Genomic DNA, 26,526 nt, shown 5'->3' with positions numbered 1-26,526 from the left:
GAGCACAGTCAGAAGAAAACACTGAAGGTGTTCTATAACTACTATGAAGTAGTTATTAGTCTTGCTTATGCTGATCTGGATATCTAGGAGCTCAAATGCGCTGTCCTGTGGAATCTGTCATGAGGTGACAATATCCTTGACAGATACTGATATTTGCCCACAGCTGGCAGTAGATCTAAAGATATGAAAGGCATCGATATCCTTGACAGATACTGATATTCACCCGCAATTATCAGCAGATCTAAAGATATGCTAGGTATTGTACTCAAGAACAAAGGGAGTGCTTCCATTGCTCTGAAACCATGTCTGTGTAACGCATAGAGGAATGCTTTCAAATTACAGGACAGCCTCAAGCTTAAGCACTTTCCGTTAAGATTCCTGACACTAAGTAGTGAACTGCATTATTATCCAAATCCAAAGACAATTGTTTAGTGCTTCTTTGTAAACTGTATTTTATTGCAAGATGGAATTGCAGGGACTGTCTAATATACAAAATATCTGGCAATGTCTCCTGTGGCACACACAGCGTGTTCTTTAAACAATCATCTTCATCCGTACCTTTATTTGTCACAGCTCACCTTTCTTTGCAATATTATCCTCTTCCTTTTGCTTGCTCTGTATCAGTTTGGTTTCTGAGTTTGCAGACCTGCACAGTCGGGAGACAAATCTCAAGATACACTCTGGAGGAGCTTCTTGCAGGAGTGTTGGCTTCACAATTGCAAACAATAACACTGACTCTGCTACACTGAGCACTAGGAAGGCCATGCACACTACAAAATAGATACCTGAAACATAGGGAGAAAACTTGTTTTAGTGTATGTTACACATTCTAGTAAATCTTATTGAATTGTTACATCTACTGATATAGTGCTTGGAGACCATCTACTAAGTGCTGACTCACCCATCATAGGTGTGGCATCCTTGAATGGGGGAAGGATGTCATTCACCAAGACCAGGAAAACTGTATATCCAAACAGCAATGTCATTTTGAAGGAAATCCTCTCTGCGCTCTCTGGTGGGATAAAGAATCCTGTGATATCAATGACCATCACTAATGCACTTGGGACTATAAGGTTCACTACATAGAAGAGGGGGTGCCTACGGATTGAAACCTGCATCAAGTAAGAAAAAAAAGCAATAGTAATAAAGGCTTGGGGTGTTCTGCCTTCAACTTTCACTTTGATTTCTGCATTAAATCCAATGTAGTTCTTATTTTTTCTGACAGTGCAGTTCAGTGTCAGCCACACAAGCCAAATATAAAAGACAACTGGTACAATAGACCTGGAAACGCAAATTTTGATTTTACTGGTGGTAGTATAAAGTTATACCACCTTAGCAAAATACAAGACACTGCATACCAAATAACATGGCTGGCTACCAGACCACTTATGTGTTAAAGCCTGCTCTACTTCCTGTACAGGCAGCTCTCTTCTGACCTTCAGGTCATTGAAGCTGACTTTTTATATATGTTAAGCATGTGCAAGTACCTTTTTGAGGGGGTTAACTAAGAGCAAACACCAAACAAGGTGATTTCTTCAAAGTCATGAAGTAGCGAACTGAAGACTGATGGATTACACTGAAAACTGCAGAGTGAAGTTTAGTAGCAGCTCACTACCATAATCTTCTGTGCTGTCCTTCAAAACATGCTCATAAACTGAACCTCAGCACTACAAAATCCCAGGACATGCTTAACATATGTGACTGAAAAAGTCAATAGACAAAAAGCTGGAAATCTAATATTTGTATAAGAAGCTAAACACCATTTCACAGACACACACACACACACACACACACACACACACACACACACACACACACACACACACACACACACACACTTAGCCATCAACACTGCATATCTTCCATAACTAACGACAGACTCGTATCATACATCTCACTGAGCATCAAATATACTTGGCTTTCTACTAAACTTCTTTCTTTGTTGGCCATATCTCTCAACTGTCCAGATTTTTGCAGAATGTCCAGATTTTTACCTCATATTTTGGTCTGTTCTTCATAAAATTTGTGGTTTTCTGGCAAATCATTGAGGACTGAAGTCTCTAAACACCGATAGACATTCGAGTTTTAGACTGTATACCCTTTAAAACTGCAAGCTAATGCAACATCTTAAACTTTTTAGGTTTGTTGCAGCTATATTTAAAAATCATACTTATTTTTGGCCTTTGTTTCCCCATTATTTCTGGCTTTGTCCAGAAATCATGTGTTAAGATGTTTAGAGATATGTTGCTGGCCCTTTACATATTCAGTTTCACCAGTACCTCTATATCCTCTCCAGTGCAATCTGCTATAAACTATATATAGCATTACTGAGCCAAGTGGTGGAGAAAAATCCATGCCCTACTGAATGGGTTTAAATGCTCCTTTTACGGACTGACCAAAAAAGCTAACTACAGCTCTGATCCTGTATTATGTAAGAGTAAACTGATACCTGGGTTGGTTTCATGTAAATGCACATCACTGGCAAAAAAAATTATCTGTTGATATTAATGCTGATATGTTTGTTCTTTGGCCTTAAATATACATCAGCCTTTGCGAATTAGGGCTCAACGAGTTAAAACTAAGTTGGGGTCTTAAGGAATAACTAGAACTCGAAACTGACTAACAGCTAAATATTGGTTCGACAGTACTGTATTGTTATTCACTTCAGTTTGGATTCTCTGTATGATAGCAAATTTTTCATTTTATTCTGTAATATAAACTTAGACTGCAAATGAGCTTGGCCTTGAATTTCACAGTAGTCTTGTCTTGTTCATGAACACCTTTATTGAATTACCACTTGTAACACAGGCAAAGTTATATTTATATAAGAGTAATCAAACCATATTAACAAGTTCAAATTTACAAACATTATACATCACATATAAGGCCAGATTCATGAATCCTTACAATAAGTGTACACTAAGTACACACTGTTGTGAGCGAACAGACAACACAAGCATAATTCACACCTCCTTCTTCCTAATATTAGTTTCCTACCAATTTTCTTGGGTCTATGTCAAATATTCGAACTTCCAAAATGTCGAATACCATATGGTTGAGACCATATGGTCAATATTTGGAAGTTCGAATATCTAATAAAAAAAAAAAAAAAAAAAAAAGAAAAACATACACTAACAGTGGGAGCAGGGGGGCAAGCCCCCCTGCAGCCCCCACACCACCCCACTTACATTTGAAATGTCGAACATATGGTCCCAACCATATAACGTTCGCCATTTTAAGCATTCGAATAACTGACAGACCCATTTTCTTGCGTTTTTTAATATCGAGGGGATTCATACAAGTTGCCACAGAGTGCAGACTATATATAAACCTAATATGATCTTTTTGAGTTAACAGACAGCCCAGAAAATAGGGATGTTCTTGAATACACATTGTGTACACTTGGTGTAGACATTCATGAATCCGGCCCATATTGTTCTACAGAATATAATCATACCAACATTCATACATTGCTCAAATCCTGCATTATTTTAAACCTCACTCGTCCTCCAAAATATTTTTCTGCATATATTGTGCCCACAGTTTCCAATTTCTTCTATGTGATTTACTTGTATCCTTCTCTAAAGATCCTACTTCCTGTTCTTTTATCTCTATTGCATTGGTTTAGACTTTGGTTTCCATTTTCCAGTAACGGATTTTCTGGAAATATCATCTTCTTTATTATCCTCATTTGTTCACCTAGTATTTCTGACACAGTACTCTGTAGCAAATTGTTAAAATCTGGCACCGCATTACACTCTGAGAACATATGCTCCCAGGTACCTGTTTCTTCCCCATTACAACTCCTCTTGCCATCTACCTGTGGGAAAATTCTTTGTAGTCTGCTTGGGGTACAAATGTACCTATGCAAACACTTCCTAAATTGTCTATATTTTGTTGCATATTTGGTAGTCGTACATATGTCCTCCCATTGTTGTTTCTTCGCAAATTGCTTATCTAATCTCTCTTCCCAATCTTCTCTGATCTCCTCTGATGGATTTCTATAGTTACAGTGCAATATGCCCTACTAATTACCCCTTTAACAGCAATGTCTGTTCTAGATTCAACTAAAAACTCAACCAGTGCAGGTCTTTCATTTAGGATTCCCCTATCCCTTTTTCTTTGCCTATACTCTGTCAATCCGTGATAGGGAGGCAATCTCTAGCCTGCAGTCCAACTGCCTTCTGGACATCTTCCTATTATATTACCTTTCCCTCTCTAACAATTTGTTCCTAATACCTTGGTTCCTTTGCCAGATTCTTCCAGTAAATTCCAGCCCCCTCTTGCCTATTCTCTGTACCTTTAATTGCAGGAATCCCTACTGGCAGAATCTCCTTTCTCCATTCCCATGCTGGCTTAGTTCTTAGCATACTTTCTGCTACTTTACGAATAAAGAGTTATGTACTTACCATAACTTGGAATCTGTGCTATCCAGTGTCATTATTCGTCACAGACGGGTCTAGGATCAGACCGGCAAAAGTGAGCAACAGCTCCTGAGCTCGAGCTCCTCCCCTCCCCTTACTTCCTGCTACCCACAATCCTCAGATAGAGTTTGCTAGATACTAGTCCCAACCGGGACCTAATCTCATCCCGGTAATCAGGCCACATACCCACAAGACACAGCTTTAAGTCTCTCTTGGTCACCAGAAGGAGGGGGACCGAGGGTGGAAACGTGATTAATAATGACACTGGACAGCACAGATTCCAAATTATGGTAAGTACATAACTCTTTATCTGATGCTATCCATGTCATTATTGATCATGGATTGGTCAGAGTCCTCAGCTACTCAAAATCCTACGAGGTCTCAAGGAAGGACATGCCAGAGCACAGAAGAACCAAACGAGGCCCTATCCCTAGATACCAAATCCAACTTGTAGTGAGATACAAAGGTATGGGGGTTTAACCAAGTGTCCATAGCACAGATGTATTCTAAGGAAGTCCTGGCCCAGAAGGCCAGAGATGCAGCCATTGACCTAGTAGAGTGAGCTTTAAGAGATCTGGGAAGATCCTTATGACTGATCTGATAAATGTGGTCTATGCAAGAAACTATGCGAGAGATGAACACTTTGGAAATTGCCTTGACTCTCCTAGTCTGAGAGGAAGGCCACAAAGAGCTGATCTGATTTTCAAAATTTCTCAGTCCTCAAATTGGGAAAAAGACAAGGAATTGGATATACTGGTTTAGATTAGTTTCCGAAGCCACCTTAGGAATGAAGGAAGGATTGGTTCTGAGGGAAACCCTATCCTTATGGAAAACCAAGAAAGGGGGTTTTATACAAAGCGCTTGTAACTCGGAGACTCTTTTGGTGGCTGCGCCTCCACAAAAGGACTGTTTTCCAAGATAAAAACTTGATGTCACATGTTGCAGCAGGTTCGAAAGGGGGTAGGTGGCAGGGACTGCAGCACCAAGGTAAGATCTCACGGAGGAGAGGGGTCTTTGAAGGGAGGCCTAAGCAAGAAGACCTCTTTGAGAAAGGCTTTGCATAACCTAGAAGAGAAGACAGGGCTTACATCCAAATGAAAGTTAGATATAGCTGCCAACTAGAGCTTAATCGTCTTAAAACTTGCCCCTTGCTGAAAAACATAAGAGAGGAAGGGCAAGATATCGGAAACCGGGGCTGAAAAGGGATCCATGTCCCTCTGACATGCCCAAATACAGAATCTCTTCTACTTGCTGGAATAAACCTTTTTAGTAGAAGTCTTCTGGAAGGCTAATGTCCTTCACTGGAGAAGGCAAATTTGTCCGGCTGACGATTACCAGAACTGGAGGTACCAATTTTTCAGCGTCAAGGACTTCAGGTCGGGAGGGGAAGTGACAATGGGTGGGAGATAACATTCTGAACTGTATCTAATATCCAAGGCGGATATTTCAGATGAGACCAGAGGAAGGAGAACCATGTCTTTAGAGACCAAAAGGGGGCAACGAGGATGAGTTGAGCCTTCAGGCGATGGGCTTGCTGCAGAACTTTGGGAATAAGGGGAGTTGGAGGATAAGCATGGAGGAGACCTGGCAGCCAATCGTGAATCAGAGCATCTCTGGGGGACTCCCCCAAATGGGGATCAGGGCAAAGGATGTGATGTAATTGTAATTGGCTGTAGAAGCAAACAGGTTGCAGCACAGAGATCCCCACCGATGGGAGATCCGATCTGCCACTGGCTGTTTCAGGGACCACTCGTGGGGGCTCAGGATGGTCCTGCTCAGCTTGTCTGCTAGCACGTTAGAATCACTGGGAATATGTGTTGCAAGAAGAAAGTGGCCAGAGGCCATTGCCCATTCCAAACTCTATTGACCTCTTGGCACAGAGGGTAAGATAGTGTCCCCCCTTGCTTGCTGATATACTAAACCACAGCCATGTCTGAAATGCCACCATCCCGACTGGGAGGAAGTCCTGGAAGGCTTGCAGTGTTAGTAGGACCACTCTCATCTCAAGGACATTGATGTGTAAAACTTGGTGTCCAACAGGGACCACATGCCTTGGACCATCCTTCCCTAGAAATGCCCCCACCCCAACTGGGAGGCATCCATGGTCACTGTGGCTTGGGGTTGCGGGAGGCAAAAGGGTCTCCCCAACAGGAGATCCTTGGTCTGGACCCACCAGGTCAGGTAATGTTTGCAGGCCAGAGAGATTTGAATCAAGGTTGACATGGGGTGAAGACAAACCGACCATTGCACCGCCAGAGTCCACTGGAGCACGCGCATGTGAAACCTGGTGAGGGGGACTAACTGAATGGCTGCTGCCATCAACCTAAGAACCTGTAGGATGAGATGGGCTGGGACACTGTCCCGATCCAGAAGTGAGAAGATGTGCTCCTGGATTGTTGTTATTCTGTGCTGGGAAAGGGCTTCAGTCTCTGACACCATGTCGAGAATCATTCCTATGAACTCTAGTCTCTGACATGGGAGCAGGGAAAGTTGACAGTAATGCCTAGAATTTGAAAGTGGCTTATAGTGAAATCCATGGCTAGGGAAAGGCGATGCTTTTGTGGGAGCCATAAGGAACCAATCGTCCAGGTATGGAAAGACCTGAAATCCCTGCAGCCAGTGATGGGCTGCAACCACTACCATACATTAGGTGAACACCCGGGGGGCTGAGGTGAGACCGAAAGCCAGGGCTCTGAACTGATAATGACTGAGCCCAACTGGAAGCGCAGGAATCTCCTGGAGCATCTGTCTATTTTTATGTGATAGTATGCGTCCTTGAGATCTACTGAGCACATCCAATAGTCCTTGTGCAGAAGCGGCAGAATGGACTGATCAGTGACCATCTGGAACTTTGACTTCTTTACCGACAGATTCAGTTGGCTGAGATCCAGAATGAGATGCAGGTCGCCTGTTCTTTTTGGCACTATAAAGAAGTAAGAGTAAGTCCAGGATCCTTGTTGTCCTGTTGGGACCTTTTGGATAGTCCTTTATTGAAGGAGGTCATGCACCTCTAAGAGAGTCAACTCCCTTTGGCGGGGTGGGACATCTGGGAGTGACATCTGTGGTGGAGGAGGGTGTTTGAAGAGAATGAAGTAACCCCTGGACACGATGTTTAGAACCCACTAGTCTATGGAGACATCTGCCCAGGCTGGTGGATGCAGGGAAATATGACTCCCGACTGCCTCCAGTGTAGTATAGTTGGGGAGTGCTTCAGGAGCACTGCTAGGACTTGTCCAAGAAGGGTTCTCAGAAGCCCTGTTTCTGCAGAACCCCTCTGCCCCCTGGGGTGGCACCGGTCATCAAATCCCCTTCCCCGGCCAGAAGAAGAGGACTCCTGCAGAGCATCCTGGGAGGAAGACTGTTGTCCTGCAGAACCACAGCTTCTTACTAACCCTCTGAGTCTTAGACAAGAACCATTGGGGAGTAGAAAACGTGATCCCAACCACTGACAAGGTCTTAATCTCCTGCTTGCTGCAGTTCAATGCGTCCTTGACAGAGGGACAAAAAAAGAGTGGACCCATTGAATGGGGCATTAGTGAAGGATGCCTTAAAGTTGTTCCCAAATCCGCAAAGGTGAAGCCAGGCATGGTGCCTGATGGCAATGCCTGTACCCATCGCTTGGGAGGTGGCCTCACTGAAGTTAGTGATCAACCTCATCGATGCATTAACTAGAGAAGTAAGAGTGGATAGCTTTGGAGAAGTCACCTTTTGGCTCTCCGGAGGCAACAACTCTGAAAGGGAAGAGGAGAGTTCCAAAACCAAATCCCTTTGCAGCCAGGTAAAATGTGCCATATAGTTTGTCGTCCTCAGTCCGAACGTGGCTGAGGCGTACACCCGCTTCCCGCAACAGTCTATCACCCTAGACTCCCTGTTAGGGGGATGGACCAAAGAGCTCTGTTCCTCTAGTTCCTCTTTGGTGGCTGCGGCAAGCACAATAGCATCCATGGGTACGCCTTTACTCCAAAAAGGTGAGAAACTTATCCCACTTGGGCAACGGTTCAGCTGTGTCCGGCTCCTTCCACACCCTGCTGGCCATGAGCTGGACTGACTCATTCGCAGGGGGAAACACCCAGGAAGTAGATGAGCCCGCCCCAAATGCCTTCAGGAACTCAGATTCCTCGGAGGATGGGGTTGTGGGGAGATGAACTGCCTCGCTCTTTAAGGATTTCCAGAATGTCACTGAAGGACATCTCCTCAGGAAGTAGTTTGGGGGACTTGTCCCCTTCATCGAAATCTGCATCATCTGTTAGACACTTCCGAGGGCAGTCTTGTTGTTTCCTCTTGCATGACCTCTTCCAAGGAGGCTCCTCCACCGTGAGCTCTGGGGAGGATATGGAGGAGGAGGGGACCCCAATGGGGGTAATGATCCTCTGAAGGCTATCCTGGCAGGTTAACCCCAGACCAAAGATGCAGGCTTACTGCCCAAAATGGAACCAGATAAAGTAGGGTCTAAAGTCGAAGAGGAGGCCGCCGACCAACCGGAGATGGTCCTCTTTATTGCCTAGAAGGCGGAGGGACTGGACTATGTCCCACCACCCTACTCTGCACCAGAAGCAGCCAAGTGGGGTGGGAGGGGAGACCCAGGCACAGTACTGACTTCCCCGGAAGATATCGGGCCCGAGCTATCCAAGGCCAAAGGCCCTATGGGGAGGGAATTATCCAACAACTGTGGACTGGACCCCCCCCCCCCACGGTGACCTCCACGGATCTCTCGGGCATGAGGCAAAGTCGACCCAGCAGGCAAATGAGCTGACCCAACCAAGGACCCAGGAGGTGCGGGAGTGGGGGTACTACCAGACATCAACTGCCTCTCCTTCAGCAAGTTCTGACTCTGGGGCACTGAAGTCACAGGAGTCAGGTGGGAGGAGAGAAGGGCAGGAGTGGGTGAAGCACCCCTTGGCACATGGCTGGGGAATGGGAGCAGACAGAGTTCCATTTGGGCTTTGAGAAAGCCCCTCATCATTTGGTCCATATCCGACAGGAGAAGACTCCTGGTGGACCGAGAAGAAGCTGAGGAATGTCCTGAGTGAGTAGAAAGCCTATGATCCCTGGAAGAGGACCTACTAGGGCCCTTCAGATCCAAAGACTTGTAGGGGGCTGGAGAGTCAGTTTTGACAAGCGGATCCAATGGAACCATTGGACCCGAAGGACCAGACAGATCCGAATGAGCTGGGGACTGAACCAATGGATCTGACAAGGAAGGTCAGAGCAGAGGGAGACCTCAAACCATCGATCAGATCGGATGACCTGCCCGCCTGAGAGAAGTCGGATCTGGCAGTGGGAGCCAAGGCTTTCAGAGCTGAAGTGCCTGGAGCCGAAGCCCCAGAGGCTGGACTTTGATCCGGAGTACTTGGATCCAAGAGCCTGGGCCGTTTTGCTGCGGGATCCAGACAGGAAGAGTGCTTCCTCTTGGGATCCGAGGGAGCTCTGGAGGGAGACCCCAAGACCAAGGGGCCCCCTAAAGCCAGCCCCTTGGGCAGAAGTTTGTTTTTATGGTCTAGGAGAGCCCGTGGATTGAAATCAGCACAAATGTTGCACTCAATCTCCAAATGGGCCTCTCCTAGACAGTAGACACAGTCCTCATGCATGTCTGCGGGTGCAAGCTTGTGACTGCAAGAGGAGCAGCTCCTGAAACCCAAAGGTTTTTAAACCATAACAGTCCACACTCACTCACACCAAAGAAAATCTCACTGAAACAAGGAGAGAGAAAGGGAAAAGGGCGGGAAGACAACCCTGATGTCAGAGAAAGCTAACTAGTGGGAGGGGGGACTACACTAAACTAAGAAAACTCTTACTAACCAGAAGGAAGGGAGGCAAAAAGGCAGAGAGAACCCTAGAAAAATAGCACTTATCTGTTACTATTGAGCTCGAGCAGCAGGAACACAACCATTCACAATCGCGGCAAACAAGATCTGAGAATTGTGGGTAACAGGAAGTAAGGGGAGGGAAGGAGCTGTCACTCACTTTTCCCAGCTTGGATCCAAGGTCAGATCCTAGCGCCATCCATAATCAATAATGACATGGATAGCATCATAGGTTCATAGGTAGGTACTAGGCTATCGGCCCTGGGGCCTATACAAGCCCAGCCAAAAAGGTACCCTGGCTTTTGTCACCCAAGAAAATTATTTTCCTGTGCCACTGTTGAGCAGAGCCACAGAGGTGATCCCCGGGGTGAATTTCCTATTTCCCATCCAATCATCAAGATTTTTCTTGAAGAGTGCTAATGAGGAGCTTTGCTTGATATAGATAGGTAGTTTATTACAGAGTATGGGAAGTCTCTGGGACAGGAATCTATCCCTCCAGCATGTTCTGTTTATTGTGGTGACAAGGTTTAGATCCCTAGAGCGTGTAGCTTGGAAGGATTGGGATTTCTTTAAGTTGAGCATGTCCAACAGCTCTGGGTTTGACATAGCTTTGTATGTTAGGCAGAGATCACCTCTGAGTAGGCGATATGCGACGGAGTAAAGCTGGAGTTTTTTGAGACGGTCTGCGTAGGGCATCTGTTTGAGGCCGGTAATCCTCTTTGTGAGGTATTTCTGCGGCCTTTCCAGTTGTTGCAGATTTTCAGTTAAGCATTTGGTTATTGCTTTTGCACTTAAAATTGAAGACTACTTCTTGGTGTGGTTCTGAGCAATTCTGTGCTATACATGTTATGTTACATTCTGAGTCAGGAAACTTAAAACATTCTATTTGAGAACATATGGGTGAGTATAGTTTAGATGTGTACAGGATAATTAGGTGGCTGGGAAGTTAAATAAAAAAAAAATCCTAATTTAGTGGAAAGAATGGACTGGAAGAGAGACCGTTTCCCAGTTAGTGTGTAAGCCACTTCCAGCTTCTGTTCATTACTACAAGTTTTTAAGTTAAAAATATCAGCTGAAACTAATTGAGCATTTTAGGGTAGGTAGGTAACAGCTGACAAAAGCTTAGCATTTACACATAGCAGAACAAGTGCTCTTCCGACCCTGTAGCCCATGTTCCTCACTGTGTAATTGCAGTTTGATTTCAGCATCAAAACAGGTGAGGCGAAGCAACTGGGACTTGATGATAGGCAGTCTAAAATGAATAGCAGAATGAACGCTCCTCCGACCCTAATGCCCGCACTGAGGATGGTGTAATTGTAGTTTGATTTCAGCATCACAACACAGGTGAGGGGAAGCAATTGGGGCTTTATGCTAGGCAGTCTAAAATGAATAGCAGAACAAGTGCTCTTCTGACCATACAGCCTGCATTCCTAATGGTGTAATTACAGTCTTATCTCCGCGTTAAAACACAGGTGAGGGGAATTAATTGGGACTTGATGCTAGGCAGTTTAAAATGAAAGGCGAACACACTGTCTACGAACCTGAATTTTGTCTGCTGAATTTATGTAATAACTATAGACTGGGAATCCTGCACCACTTCTAATGTACCAGCCTAGAAATTCCTAAACTACATTAATACCAACACCCTAAAACAGTTGGTCCATTCTCCTAGCAGGGTTACAAACATCCTTGACCTTGTACTCAAACATGGGAGAGTGATGTTCCTCATCCAATGTAATGTCCTTGCTCATCAGATCTGACCATAAGGCAGCATTGCTTAAAATAAAAAAATAAATTTGGGGACCCAGTGAAACCAAAAACCTATAGCAATTATTCCAAGGCAAATCTTCTTCTAATAAGCAAACCATGGCTAAATTCCAAGCACCCCCAAACATACTAAACACCATAGCATATGCTGAGCTATTTACAAAATCCCTGCACAGCCAAACTGATAGTTGTATAAAGCGAGTTGTGCCCAGTTGTATTAAGAATAAGAAACTCAAAAGACAAGCCCACCCTGGTGGAATCACAATATCTATCGGTTATACAACAAATTAAAAAAAAAATCTTGGCCAAGCGTAGGAGGAACAAAGTCCAACATACTAAAAGCCCCATGACCAATCTAAACAGGCAGCAAAGACAGTTATTTAATAGTTCAAAGGCAAAATTTGAAGAAAAAATACATTCTCAGGCAAAGAACAACCACAAAGCTATGTCTGTAACCTCAAGGGAAATAAGCAACAATGTGCAGAAGTTATTGTCAATGATATCCCCCACACTAAACTAGAGGCCACTGCCAACCTTTTGGCTGACAGGTTCAGCTCACATTTCTCCCCCCAGCCTCCTGAAAGTCCACAGGAAATACTGCACACTACAAACCCCCCAACCATTACTAGGGAACAGGTCAATGCACTTTCCAAGGCCAAAAATCACTGCAACAATGGGCCCCGACAACATTCCAGGATGCTTGTTAAATAGCATGAAACATGACCTGTCTGGTCCACTTGAATCACTTTTCAACTGGATCCTACAGTCAGGCCTTCTGCCCATGGAACAGAAAATGGCTACACTCATTACCCTACACAAAGGCGGTCCAAACACTAATCCTGATAACCACAGGCCCATAATTTTGATCAGCCTTACATGTATGGCTATAGAAAGAATCATCAAGGACATGATAAATGAGGACATAAGTAACCTGAAAATACTGGACCCATCACAGTTCAGCATGGTTAAAGGAAGGTTGTGCCTATTACAATCTGTTGGCCTTTTTTGAGAGGGTCACCAAAGCAATGAATGAGGGTAATACTCTGAATACAGCTTACCTTGACCTGGCCAAGACTTTTAATAAAAAGCCTCACTCAGACATTATAGACAAGCTCACTAAATTAGGAATAAATCCTTTTACCACTCACTAGATAGCCTACTGGCGCACTGATATTACCCAAGAGGTCAAAATAAGTGAGACCACCTCCATCAAGAGGCCAGTCACTAATTGGCCTGCTCCTTTTTGGCATCAATTTCTCTGAAGTAGAAGCAAATGCTGAAGGTTTATGGCTGAATAAGTCTGTAGATGATTACAAGCTGGTGGTTAGCACTGGCTCCTCTTTAGACAGTAGCATTCTTCAGGAAGGTCTACCGCCGCCTAACAAACGGTGCCAAAGCCATGTCATAAACTCAATGCTGAGAAATGCATAATTGTACCCTCTGGGAAGTCAACAATCCTGGCTAATTACCATGTTGCTAGTACACCACAAGAGTCGACCCAGTGGTCAGATATCTGGGTACACACATAGACAGTAGCCTTACCTTCACAAACACCACATGGCCACAGTGGTGAGGAAATAAGTATATGCTGTGCAACTTATAATTAAGGGAAAGGCATCTAGATCCAAAGAGGTCATTATACCACTGTACTCTGCCCTTATAAAACCAGTCATGGAGTACAATGCTATCTTCGGTATGTACCTGACCAGGCACGTGCAGCAACTAGAGTGACCTCAAAGGTTCCTTACAAGAGGAATAGCTTCTGGGTAAGGCATAACAAACACGCCTTACCCAGAATGCCTTAAAGCCCTTTCCTTCTACTCAGTCTCCTACAGATTGCTGAGGGGCAATCTATGCCTGGCTTACAAGGCATCCGCAAAGACCACACATGAATCTCCTGCATATTCGTAAATCAAACAGTACCAGTAATACAAGTTCTATGGACCTGAAGTTTGTCTGTGACAAACAGAATATGCTGGAGAGACAGATACATGTCACAGAGATTGCCCCTTCTGTGGAACAGGCTTCCCATCCATGTGAAGCTGAGTTTATCCACTACCCAATTTAAGTGCAACCTAGACCAGTGGATGGGGAATAGAAATTTACACTGGTTCTCATGTCTCTGATGGACAGAGGTAGATATAAATGTATATATAAATAAATACAAAAAAAAATAGAGAGAGAGAAAGTAGAAGTGATCACGCTTTTAGTATCAATAGCGAAAAGATTATAAATTATGAGAAATGGTAAAATCATGAACATGACACCAAAATTAAAGATTGAGGGACAATGATAAGCAATTTAATCTCTCACCTGTGTGTGTTTACCAAAGTCATAAAAGCAGCCCATTTACCTATTGTGTGACTCTTGCACAAGTCAATTAGCATTACACTGCTCCCAGGTCACCCTGAAAACAGGCTTGTGTTATGTGTGTTTATACACGACTAACACATGAATGAAATAAATTAAGAAATAAACAATAAATAAGCATGACAGCCAACACATGATGGACTTCTATGATTACAGAATAAGCTTCATGCATGATATTTGAATCCATGAACAAAAGCCTTCTTTCTCCTGGGGTTTTGGGAAGTCGACCAGTGAAAGAAGAGAATGATGGCTCTATACACCATCAACAGTTGACAGTACTTTACCCTTCTTCTGGAGAACCTGTGTGATGTCATGGGAGTCTTCTCAGATGAAGCCTTCCACTGGATGACACTAGAATAGTTTGGCTGACCTTGTCAATACAAAAGAAAAGCCATAATCAGGCTATCCTGTCCTTATATCATTCAGTCCTTGCCAGTATTACTGTAATTGAAGGTACAGCACCTGTATAAAATCCCAGTAAAGTTAATCTGAAAAGAATATCTTCTCTGGACTTACTGACATTGAATTCAGAGCTTGGTGGACTTGGACAAACTATGATCCAAAAAGCTGACTGAAGTTAGAGCATGTGAGCTGAATAATTAAGGGCACAAATGCCTATAGTACCACCAACTACTTAATAATTTAGAACTCTATCTGGTAGGCATGTGCCTAAATCTTGGGCCCTCTAAGCCATGAGCTACACCAAGGAAATACCACAACATAATGCTATACACATTGAGCTGAGCGGAGAAGGGGCACTGACCACAACTCTGATCTGTGATATATAACAATAAGTATCCTGTTTTTTTTTTTTTTTGCTTATTTTAACTAGTTATTGCTTATTCTAGCACTTTTTATTGTCTGCTACATACCTTGCACTGTATTTTATTACTCTAAACTAATCTGCACGGTTCCACTAAAACAGTCTGCCTTACAGGGCCTGATAAATAAGGTTTTTACTGTCACACTGTTTATAAAGCTTTTTTAGCTAGTTTCACTGCGTGAAAGGTATTAACTGGAAATTTTCTCCATTTGTTAAGCATCTGTTTGTTGTTCTGATTTCCTGCCAAGGAGTGTATCATATAACTGATTTGTTTGCACTTAAAAGCATTCTCTAGAGTCTCCTTGCTCCTTTATTTGTTTAAAACTTTCATTTAGTGGCTCACTGCAGTTTTTCTGCTGTGATAAACATTTCTGTAGTGTTTTCTGCCTAAACTAGTGTAGCTAGTAGCTGTAGTAGTAATACACTTTCCTTCCCTCCCTATTGGTGTCTTGTTGTTATAATTGGTGGCTTTGCAGTTGCCCGCCCAAACTGTAAATATGATCTGGGACACTCCTCCCCAGTCTAGTATCATTAGCTCATTCTACCTAATACAGAGAGAACATCTGAGAAGGCCAACCCACTTAGTTTCTTAACCTTGAATTATCTTCTGTTTCTCTTTTCTCCCTTTCCACTTTACTTAAAAAAAAGTTTTAAGCTTGTTTCCTGCCTTTCCTGTAACTAGTCTACATACAGATTTGCTGTATCCAGGACTGTCTGTAAGCTTCTGAGCCCCCAAGCCTTTCTGTGTTGGAGGGAAGCCTTCTAGGTTACCAGTGGAAGTGGTAAGCACTAGGTAGCCTATCTACCACAAGAGGAGTGGGAGTTGTTTCTGGTGCAGAAATTGTAGTTTATTGGCTGTTTGGGCAGTTTTTCCATCCCTTTCAACTTTCTGGTTTAAAAGCCCAGGTTTGCAGTTGTTTAAGCTCTGTGCAGCGGCTCTGAGCCAAGGTAAACTATTACTGGCATCAGAAAGTCTGCTCTTCAGTTTTTCCCTTAGATCTTGCTAGTTCTTTCACTCTTGCACTTCAAATAGCCTAATCGCTTTGCACTTTAACAGGTTTTTGTAGCAACTATTGTGGCACAACTAAGTGCCATCAGCACTAGTCGCCCTTCAGGGAAATAGCTCCAGTATTTAATAGTTATGACCACCCCCTCCTGGCATGATTAAAGGACAGTTCCCTGTGCTTTCTCCTATTAACCTAGTGCACTTGGGCATTCTGAGGCAGTGTAGCAACTGCCTCATGTACACAGACAAACCTTTCCTCTTGCCTCCCAACACTCAGACCTGTGAGAGATGCACTTATATCACCAAACTGGAACCTATGCACTCCCCAGCCAAGAGTGGACTAGCTGGTCAAGAAGAGAAGGTCAACACCTGCACCATACCAGATGGAACACATAGCCCTCCAGCACACCCACTATCACAGCTCTCACATAAAAACACAAATCACACACCCTTCGCGGAGGCTCTCAATAGAAATTTACCCAAACTGCAGAGACTTCCAAGACCAAAACACACACCACCACAACACAGCACAAACCACAAGACACATAGCTCATCTCCAGTGTGCCCCTCAACCTAAGCCCCTAAGACTAAATGCCTTGCCCAATACACTAATCATAGGTGACTCAATAGTGAGGCACACAGATGCCCCACTGACTAGGTTGAATAAGGAGAAGGTAACAGTCAGCTGTCTATTAGGTGCCAGAATCCGACACATAACACACTCACTCAGGTCACTCTACAATAAGTACAAGTACGACTCTGTCATTGTCTATGTGGGTGTGAATGACCTGAGACGCACCTCCCTGGACTACATGAAAAGAGACATGGTGGAGCTCTTGGAATATGTGGCCCAGGCAGGTATGACACTAGCCCTGAGCAGTATCTCACCTTCACCCAGAATGATACCGCAGTACAAACAAAAAATGACTGACTTCAACAACTGATAAGTTTCTGGTGTCATTCTAAGGGGATCCAGTATCTGTCTGCTTGGGATGACATGATTGACAGACCTCGATGATTTGCCAGAGATGGTCTGCATCTATCACCCCTGGGTTTCCAGGTACTGGCTAAGGCTCTTGCCACCCCTATACTGCCTTTTTAGGTGGTGTTCCAAAGACCAAATTACCACCATAACAGCTATAAATAAATGCAATCTGAGGGTCATGTAGCTCAACACTAAAAGTCTAAATCTCAAGATGCACTCCTCAAAAGGGAGAACACTGACATCTGTACTGTAATGAAGACCAGTTCTAAAGAGGCAGAAAGCACCCCTGCGCTACCAGGCTATAACTCATTCCACACCTTTCAGCCTCGAAACATGGACCGAAACTCCAAAGGCACTGATATCTCCATATTCATAAAGAATATGCACACCTTCAGACTAGTAGCCCAGCAGAATGCATCTAAGATACTTTGTGTACAACTAACACTGGGTAACACAGCGATCCCAATCATAGCCTGCTACAGGCCCCCAACCATGTCCCTAGACTCTCACTCCATGTTCCTAAGCACCCTGGAATATATCAAGGTCCAACCCAACACTCTCTTACTAGAAGACTTCAACTACCCCTCCATCAAATGGGAAAACTACTGAAGCACCAATACACTGGCCCAACGCTTCCTGGAATTTATCATTTCCAATGCCCTGGACCAGCTCATTCTGACCCCCACGTTGCTCTACACCAATAGTCAATCCCTCCCTGGTCCGATCTGACCATAAACTAATCACCATGGAAATCCACATCTCACCCCCCCCCCCCCCCGCAAAGGTAACCACCTTGAAAAACTTCTCTAACTTCCAATGGGCGGAGCCTAAGCCTTTTGACAGACTCAAATGATGTCCTCACATTTCAAACAAATGTTCATATCTATGGAACCACAGGGATTATTAAAGAAGCATAAATGGCAAAATATTCAGCAAAAACGATTTTTATAGTGGTAGTAATCTTTAAGTTCTAGGTCTTAAACTAAATTTTATAAGTCACAGTAAACAGCAACTATTACACTTGAAATATTTTGTAAACAACTTACAATATCTCAGCAACCACTCAAGTTATACACAATGTCAGCAGCATTGCATTCATCTATCTGAGAGCTTTCATACGAGGCTAAGGAGTTCTATCTGTGTTGCTTGGTTGTTGAGATATTTAGAAAAATCGAAAATTATATCTATAATAATATCATAAAAACAGTTAATATCTATTTTGCTGCAATAGGCAGAGGTCAAATATTAATGCAGTTGAGTTTGCTATTGTACAAACTTTAAGATGAAATATTTTAAAATATTGCACATAGTATGGTTTTGCAATTATTGATGCAAACATGAACAAGCAATATTTGACATCTAGAGGGGTCAGTAGGAGTTAACTGCAGATGCACCTGGAGGCATCACTCAGATGTAATGAGTTAATGTCAAAAAATTTGTCATCCCCCTTTTGTAAAAATTCAATTCCCACTAATTACCACATTGATGGGAGTCCACTGAAGGCGTTACAAGAGATCTGGCGACACAGGTTGACAGCAACCTCTCCTTCAACCACATTGCCACTGTAGTCAGAGAGTCCTTCTATGTGGCACATCTCATCACCAAGGGTTTTGCATCTAAGAAGAAAGAGGTCATCGTCTCTTTCTACTCTTCCCTCATTTAGACCAGTCATCGAGTATAATGCCCCATTTGGCATGTACCTTACTAGACAGCTGCAACAGCTGGAGAGACCACAGAAGTATGTCACAAAAAGGATCCTAGGCATTAAACACATGTCCTACATGTAACCAAAAAACGGAGGATGCAGAACAAACCAGTTTGCTAGCAAAAACAACACTAATGATAAACTACAAGGAACTTTTTCTCAAAAGCTTGATGACCTGGACTATTTTTTATACAAATGCAAAATGTTAGAAATGGATAACACTTATTTAAAGTATTGTTTAGAACAGAAAATTGTGCCCAAAGGGCTTAGGGTATGCAAATACCCTAACAAGGTTGTGGAAGGTACAGAGTTTTATTTTGAACTAATAGAGGCTTTTGATAATTGTGGTTTTGATATAATGAGGGCTATCATTAAAAACAATGAGGTAGAAATAAAGAAGTTGCAAGAAACTGTAGAATGTATAAACAAGGACATTACTCACGATTTACTATTTACAGTGGACTAAGAGAGAAGCAAATATCATAAACTATTAAATAATTTAGAAAGTAAATGTTTGGAGGTTAAAAACAGAAAATTAAACAAGATTGAGAGAGATTTAAATGAATACAAAACAAAGAAACAATACCCGAAGCCTAAGAATTGGGTGAGAAATGTTAGAAATTATGACATTAATCACTACAGAGAACCTAACAATGACATTTCTGACAATGAATTGCCTTTAGAGAATGATTATGATGCTGCATTTCCACCTTTAAGGCGGTCTGAGAGACTTATGCACAGGGAACCTGTTACTTACAATTCAAAACTACAAAACCAGAAACTGGGGAGCTCAGGAAAGGAGACGACCAGTCTGGGAATAATTACAAACTGTGGTTTTAAATACAGTTATAATGATTTTAATATTTTCAATTACACAGATGTAGCAATTAACAGTAGTCATTTTGAACTATTGACAAAAGGTTTTGGTTTTATACCTAGAGAGAAACAAATATTTTTAAACTTTTAATTGATATTAAATTATTTATTAGGAAGAAAAACTTAGAATTATATTTTAAAGGAAATGGTGTCAACATGAACAATGTAGAATTGCGACGTAAGAGCACCTTTAAACCCCCAACACACCCTCAGCTAAGAAACTTTGAATTGAGCTTGGAACACGAGCTTAGGAAAATTCTGAATTGTCACAAAGTGCAGTCTAATTTAACAGACCCAGAGTTGAAAACTTTGAAATCATTAAGTGAGAACAAGAATATAAGAATTATGAAGCCCGATAAAAGCGGGGGGGTTGTGCTTATGGATGCCATTAATTATGAGAGCAAAATGTTTGACATATTAAATGACAATACCAAATACACCAGAATATCCTTGAATGAAATTAATATTGCCTACAAGCGAATTTATGTTATTTTAAATGACTTATTAATGGATGGAGTTATTGACATGAGTACTTTTAAATATTTGCATGTAGACAAACCGAGAATACCCTCCATATTTGGGATACCAAAGGTGCATAAAGATGAAAGTGACCCACCTTTGAGAGTGATAGTGTCAGCCGAAGGTTCGGTCACTGCACCTTTGGCCAAGTACATTGACCAGAAGATAAAAAAGCTTGTTTGTGACAACAATGTTATTTTAAAAGATTCGTGGCATTTCTTAGGAAAACTAAATGAATCACTTGCAAATGAAACAAAAGGTTTTGGTACCTTGGATGTGATTGACTTATTTACAAGTATACCCCATGATGTAGGCCTTGAATGGTTCGAAGAAATGCTACTTGAATCCAAACTACTAGGGCACAATGAGTTCAGAACTGTTTTGTTATTAATGGAGATTGTCCTAAAGAATAATTTCATATTCTTTCAGGGCGAGTATTTTCGACAAACTAAAGGTGTGGCGATGGGGGCACACTGTGCTCCCACTTATGCTAACACTATAATGTCCTTCTGGGAGAATAAGTTTGTACTGAATTCAGAATATAGTAGTTTATGGAAGTTGTATGGTAGATTTCTGGACGACTTGTGTTTCTTATGGGCAGGCACTCAAGATGAATTTGGTAGCTTTGTGGAATACCTAAATGGTACCACAGAATTTTTAAAATTCACTCACAAATTCACTACTGATGAATTGAAATACCTTGATGTTAACATATCTAAAACTGAGTATGGCTTTGAGTCTAGAATTTATAGAAAAGAGACCTTTTCTAATTCTTATCTGCACTACTCAAGTTCGCACCCCCCACACCAGAAAAGGAGTGTTATAAAAGGGCAATTTGTGCGCTTGTGTAGAATGACTTCTGATGATGCATGTTATGGTAACGAATGTAAAAACCTGAGAAACATGTTCCTGAATAGAGGCTACCCGGAAGAGCTCATTGATAGAGTTTCCAAAGAAGTCAGTGATGGGAGGAAGGGAAGGTTTGCCCCTGTATTGGGTAAAATTGAAGATGTTGCAACTCAACAAGTCACAAACAAGAAAGTAGATGGGTTAAATAATGAATTCGTATCAGGTATCATTACCACATATGATGGACAAGCTGGTGTGATCAAAAGAATTTTTGACAAAGAGTGAATCAACTTTTCTAAAGTTTCTGACTTAAATCACATTTTCCAGGGTGAAATAAAACACATTTATAGGAAAGGGAACACCCTGAAGGATATTTTTGAAAGAGGTAGTAAAGGGAATTCAAGGTTAGCAGGTACAAACAAAAAAGCTGGTGTATTTAAATGTGGTGCTTGTAATTATTGTTCTTATTTGATTACTGGGGATACCATTACTTTACCTGCCAGAAATAACAAAATTTTAACTTTAAAACTTTTCGAATTGCAACACAAAAGGGATTATTTATGTTGGGTTATGTAAAAATGTAATGCTTTTACATTGGCAAGAGTGAAAGAAAGGTTAAGCAGAGAATTTATGAGCACACCTATGATATTCGTATAAAATGTGAAACAAATTCTCTGTACAAACACACAAAAACTTGTCCTGAAGCTGAATTTCAGTTTTTATATTAGCGGTTGTGCCAAAGGACCCCAGCGCTGGTATGTGGGAGACTTTAGTTGAATACAGGGAATTATACTGGCAAGTGGTGTTGGAGGCCAGTAAATTCCCTGGTTTAAATGACATGATCTCACTTGCCCCTGTATTAAAAATGAGATCAGCAAAATTGTGACATTAATGTGTAATAATCCTCCTTGTCAGTAGAGGGCAGTAACTCAATGCATTTCTATGTACAATGATTGTTTTTACTGGCTGTTTTTTAAAAGTTGGATGAGTATATAAAAGCAGTTAACTGAATGTATTAGTGTAATCTGATGAAGTTGTGGACGAAAACGTATGGTGATTTGATTCAGCGTTATTTTTTCGAGTGAACTGTTCGGCTTAATAAATTTGTGTGCCTACCTAGCAGTGGTTCAGGGTGCTTTGTTTCTGCTTACATGTCCTACATGGACAGACTCAAAAGACTCCAGCTATTCTGTCTCATATCGCCTACTTAGAGGTGATCTCTGGTTGACTTACAAAGCCATGTCTGACCCAGCTCTGTTAGAAATGCTACATCTAAAGAAATCACAATACCTCCACACCACACACTCCAGAGACCTCAACCTCATTACCACAGTCAACAGAACATGCTGGAGGGACAGGTTCCTCACCCAGAGACTGCCCATGCTCTGGGATAGACTTCACATACATGTCAAGCAGAGCACCTCGCTGTCCCTCTTCAAAAGAGATCTTGAGTGGATGGGTAATAGAAAGTTCACCCAGGGGATCACTCCAGTGGTTCTACTGGATAGAGGTACTGGGAACTAACGTTAGGCGGCACCAAGCCAGGGCACTTCTATGGGCTAGGCTTGTAAAGGCTCCAGGGCCATTAGCCTAGTACACACCTATAAAAAGTTAGATCTAAGGCTAATCTACATGTTTCTAGACTGTAAAAATTCATGCCTTAACTACTGGCTCCAGTGAGGAATGAACCAAGGCTTCTCTTCCTTATTTTCCCTAGAATGACATTAAATTGCTTCTAGGGAGAAGCACTAAGTGGAGTAGAGAATGAATGTCATTGGGGACCTCATGAGTCACATCACCACCAAAAAGGAGGGGATCATCTTAAGAGGAGGTATCGAATTACCATGGTCTATTTCAGAGACAGGAAACTTGAACACTTCAGTTTCCCTCCAAAGGATTACTCAGAAAGGGAGAGAGAAATGCTCTGTGTCCAAGTCTAAACCAGCATTCCCCCATAAGCAAGGTTTCAGTCACACTGTCAGGGACAAGTGAATACATCTCAGTATACAGAAAAGTGCAAGCTAAAGACTGTGCTGATAAAATTTCAGTAATGTATTTATTTCAGGCAAACATGATAAGAATGAAGGATGCTTTCCCAGGTCCATTCAATGACCACCAGCAAGGCAAAAAAAAAAAAAAAAAAAGAGAGAGACAGTGAAGGTCAGTTCCTGAGGCTGGGAGCAGCAAATGGCTTGGTGAATACAAGGGGTCAGTTCAATACTGATTACCTATCTCCTCTCAGCTTGAGGGAGACAAAGGGACTGGAATGCCCTAGATCTGAATTCAGTTTCAAAAATAAAATCCATGAACTGAAGGGCATGTTCCACACATGGAAGCAAAAAAACAGTGATTCATGGGAAAAGTGGTGCCAGCAGGTTTACCCTGGTTCTCGCTGTTTAAATCATGCACCGATAGCACACCTCTCCAATCACAGTCATCCACATGATGTTGAATCCTCAGTAGACAAGAAAGTTATCACACTCAAGTGCAAAGAGGCCACTGCAGCTGTGAGGACCGGGGGGATCAGCAGAGGAAGCAGGGTCATGTTTACTCATCTTGTACCTTTTGAACTCCTGCCTAGCCTCTCAGGAATTACCTTCTGGTAAATCTCCATAATGACTGTCCATCTACAGCAATCTGTTTGCACGGAGACAAATATTACTTCATTGATCCATGGTAACTGTGGAATTCAAGACATAGCATTAGATACCACGCAATGTTGTGTTATCAGTCAAGGTAAAAATGGGGTGGCTACTGTTGTGATTCTAGCACATAATCTAATGACTATATAAAAACTTAGAAACTCTGTACTTTTTAGGTATCGAAACCGGATGTTTCTAAGAATGCATGTAAAGATGAGATGTAACCACATAAGGGCTAGAAAAAGTGGGAATCCTGGGACTAGGACACACCACAATGTTGCTGCAGAGATACCCTGAGTATGAGCCAGAAGGGATCTGTGTACCCAAACATAAAATCTGAGGTTAGAAGAAGAATTAAATGAAAGTTATGTACTTACCATAATGATACATTTGTGTTGTCTGCTTCCATCCTTCTTCAATGGATGGGTCTTCAGACCCAAACGGGTATCCAACTTTGGCCACTCTAAACTTAGGATCAAAAGCTCAGGCTTCACCTCTTGCCCATAATCCCCCCCCCCCCCAGTCCTCAGATCAAGTCTGCCCACAGTTTCTCCCAGAGTGGAAAAAACATTTCTAAAAAGTAGAATTCTGGACATAACCATACTTTTATATCCTCATCTGGAGCTTAGGGTGTTTGTGAAAAGGACATGGAAATAAGGGCTGACCATAATACCAGAAACCAGGAAAGAAGTAAACTTCTACTTATGGAAGGAGAAAGGAGAATGAGACACTGAAGAAGGATGGAAGCAGATGACACCAATAAAGAAGTTATGTATTCACCATAATGTTCCATCTGAGTTGTGCTCATTTGTCTTCAACCCGTGGGTACACGGATCCGACAGGATCCGACTCGGAATCATTTCCAGCATCTGATCCGAGCTCCAAGCTCCTCCCCTACCCACAATGTCCCCATCTTCCTCCTTCCTTCAGACTGACTTTGCTGCCAACCCTAGCATCCCAATCTGACCTAAGGCCTTACTTCACAATCACAGATCTCAGAGATATGACGAAAGTAGCAAAAGAATGCCCAGATGGCAACTATACCTCTTCTATCCAGAACAGCACACAACCACAAAAGGCAGGGAGAAGGAGGGAGGAATGGTTGAAGACAAATGAAGAGCAATAACTCAGATGGAATGTTATGGTGAGTACCTAACTTCTTTATCTGAAGTTGTCTTCATTTGGTCTTCAACTTGTGGGACAGAGTCCCCAGCTATTAAACACCTGGGAGGCCCTCATGGGAGAATATTTCAGAGCACGGCAGAGCCAAAGGCTGACCTGTTCCTGGATAGGATGTCAGTTTGTAATGCAAGATGAAAGTATGTGAAGAAGTCCCAGTAGCCGCAGAGCAAATGTCATCTAAAGACACCCTGGACCAAAAAGCAGCTGAAGTAGCCATAGACCTAGTGGAGTCCACCATCACCTGACCTGGCGGGGATAGATCTCTAGCCAAATACGTCAGAGTAAAACACTGGGAAATCCAACAAGCAATGGTGACTTTAGATACTGGTTTCCCTAAAAAGGGCTTGGAATTGGAGACAAAAAGTTGATCAGACTTACAAAAGGATTTAGTCCTATGCAGGTAAAAACATAACTGACTATGCATGTCCATCAACTGCAATTTGTATTCTCCCTTGTTCTGAAAGTTTGGGAAGAAAACCGGAAGATTAATTACCTGATTAATGTTGGATTCCAAAGCCACTTTAGGAAGAAAGGATGGATTAGTACGCAAGGAAACTCTGTCCTTAAGAAAAATCAAATACGGAGGTTTGACAATTAACCCTTGAAGCTCTGAAACCCTTTTGATGGACATAATAGCAACCAAGAAAGCCATCTTCCAGGAAAGGAACTGTAGAACTGAAACTGCAGGCTCAAAAGGGGGCAAAACTAAAGCTTGCAAAACTAGTGTGAGATCCCAAATAGGCGTTGGATCCTTAACGGGTGGCCGAGGCAAAAAGGTGCTTTTCAAAGTTTAGAAGAAGCCAGAGAAGCCAAGTTGTCGCCTACTTGAAAATTAGATATTGCTGCCAGTTGGACCTTCACCATAGAAAAACTGGCACCTTGATGAAAGATACTTGTAAAAATTCCAAAACCGCTGGCACTGGAGCAGTGAAGGGATCTTGGTCACTCTGAGATGCCCAGATAGAAAAACGTTTCTACTTGCTGGAATAAACCTTCCTGGTAAAAGATTTATGAGCCGCAACCAAAATCTTTTTGATCAGTGAAGATAACCCGGGAGAGTCCTGATTATCATGGGAACTGGAGCAGCCAAGTAGTGAGCTTCAGACTGACCAGGTCTGGATGGGGAATCCCTGAGGGATGAGAGATGAGATCCGGAATCAGAGCTAACATCCAGGGCAGACACACATGAGACACACCCAAGGGGAACCAGACTTGGCAAGGCCAGAATGGGGCAATGAGGATGACGGAGCTCCCCAATCTGCGAGCTTTCTGAAAATATTTTGGAATGAGGGGCAGGGGAGGATAATACAGAAGACCGGAGGTCCAAGCATGAATCAGAGCATCTCTGGGGTCTTCTCCCTGAGGGGGGGTTCAGACTGAAAAACTCGCTGCACTTTGCGTGGGAAGGAAAGGCGAAGAGATTGCAGCAAGGCTGACCCCACTTTTGGAAAATCTGCTCTGTTAGTGAAAGATTCAAAGACCACTAGTAAGGCATCAGAAAGTATAGTTGTGTACACTTACCATAAATGTACATGTTCGAGTGTATTCACTGTTGCAGTCATTACATTTGGGTA

General features: G+C 42.6%; 1 protein-coding gene across 1 annotated transcript in view; it reads right to left on the bottom strand.

Annotated features, from left to right (window-relative positions):
* Positions 1-567: 567 nt before the first annotated feature.
* The window catches only part of LOC122797213 (5-hydroxytryptamine receptor 3A-like), a 270,737-nt gene continuing 244,778 nt past the window's right edge, over positions 568-26,526 (bottom strand). Inside the window, exons 5-6 of the mRNA XM_044066044.1 lie at positions 902-1,112; positions 568-785 (exon numbers count right to left, since the gene is read on the bottom strand). Coding sequence (XP_043921979.1) covers positions 568-785; positions 902-1,112 — 429 coding nt within the window. The remainder of the gene's footprint in view (positions 786-901; positions 1,113-26,526) is intronic.

The sequence above is a fragment of the Protopterus annectens genome, chromosome 3.part0, assembly GCF_019279795.1.
Source record: "Protopterus annectens isolate FY-2018-M chromosome 3.part0, PAN1.0, whole genome shotgun sequence".
NCBI lineage: Eukaryota > Metazoa > Chordata > Ceratodontiformes > Protopteridae > Protopterus > Protopterus annectens.
This window is presented reverse-complemented; position numbering and strand designations above follow the sequence as displayed.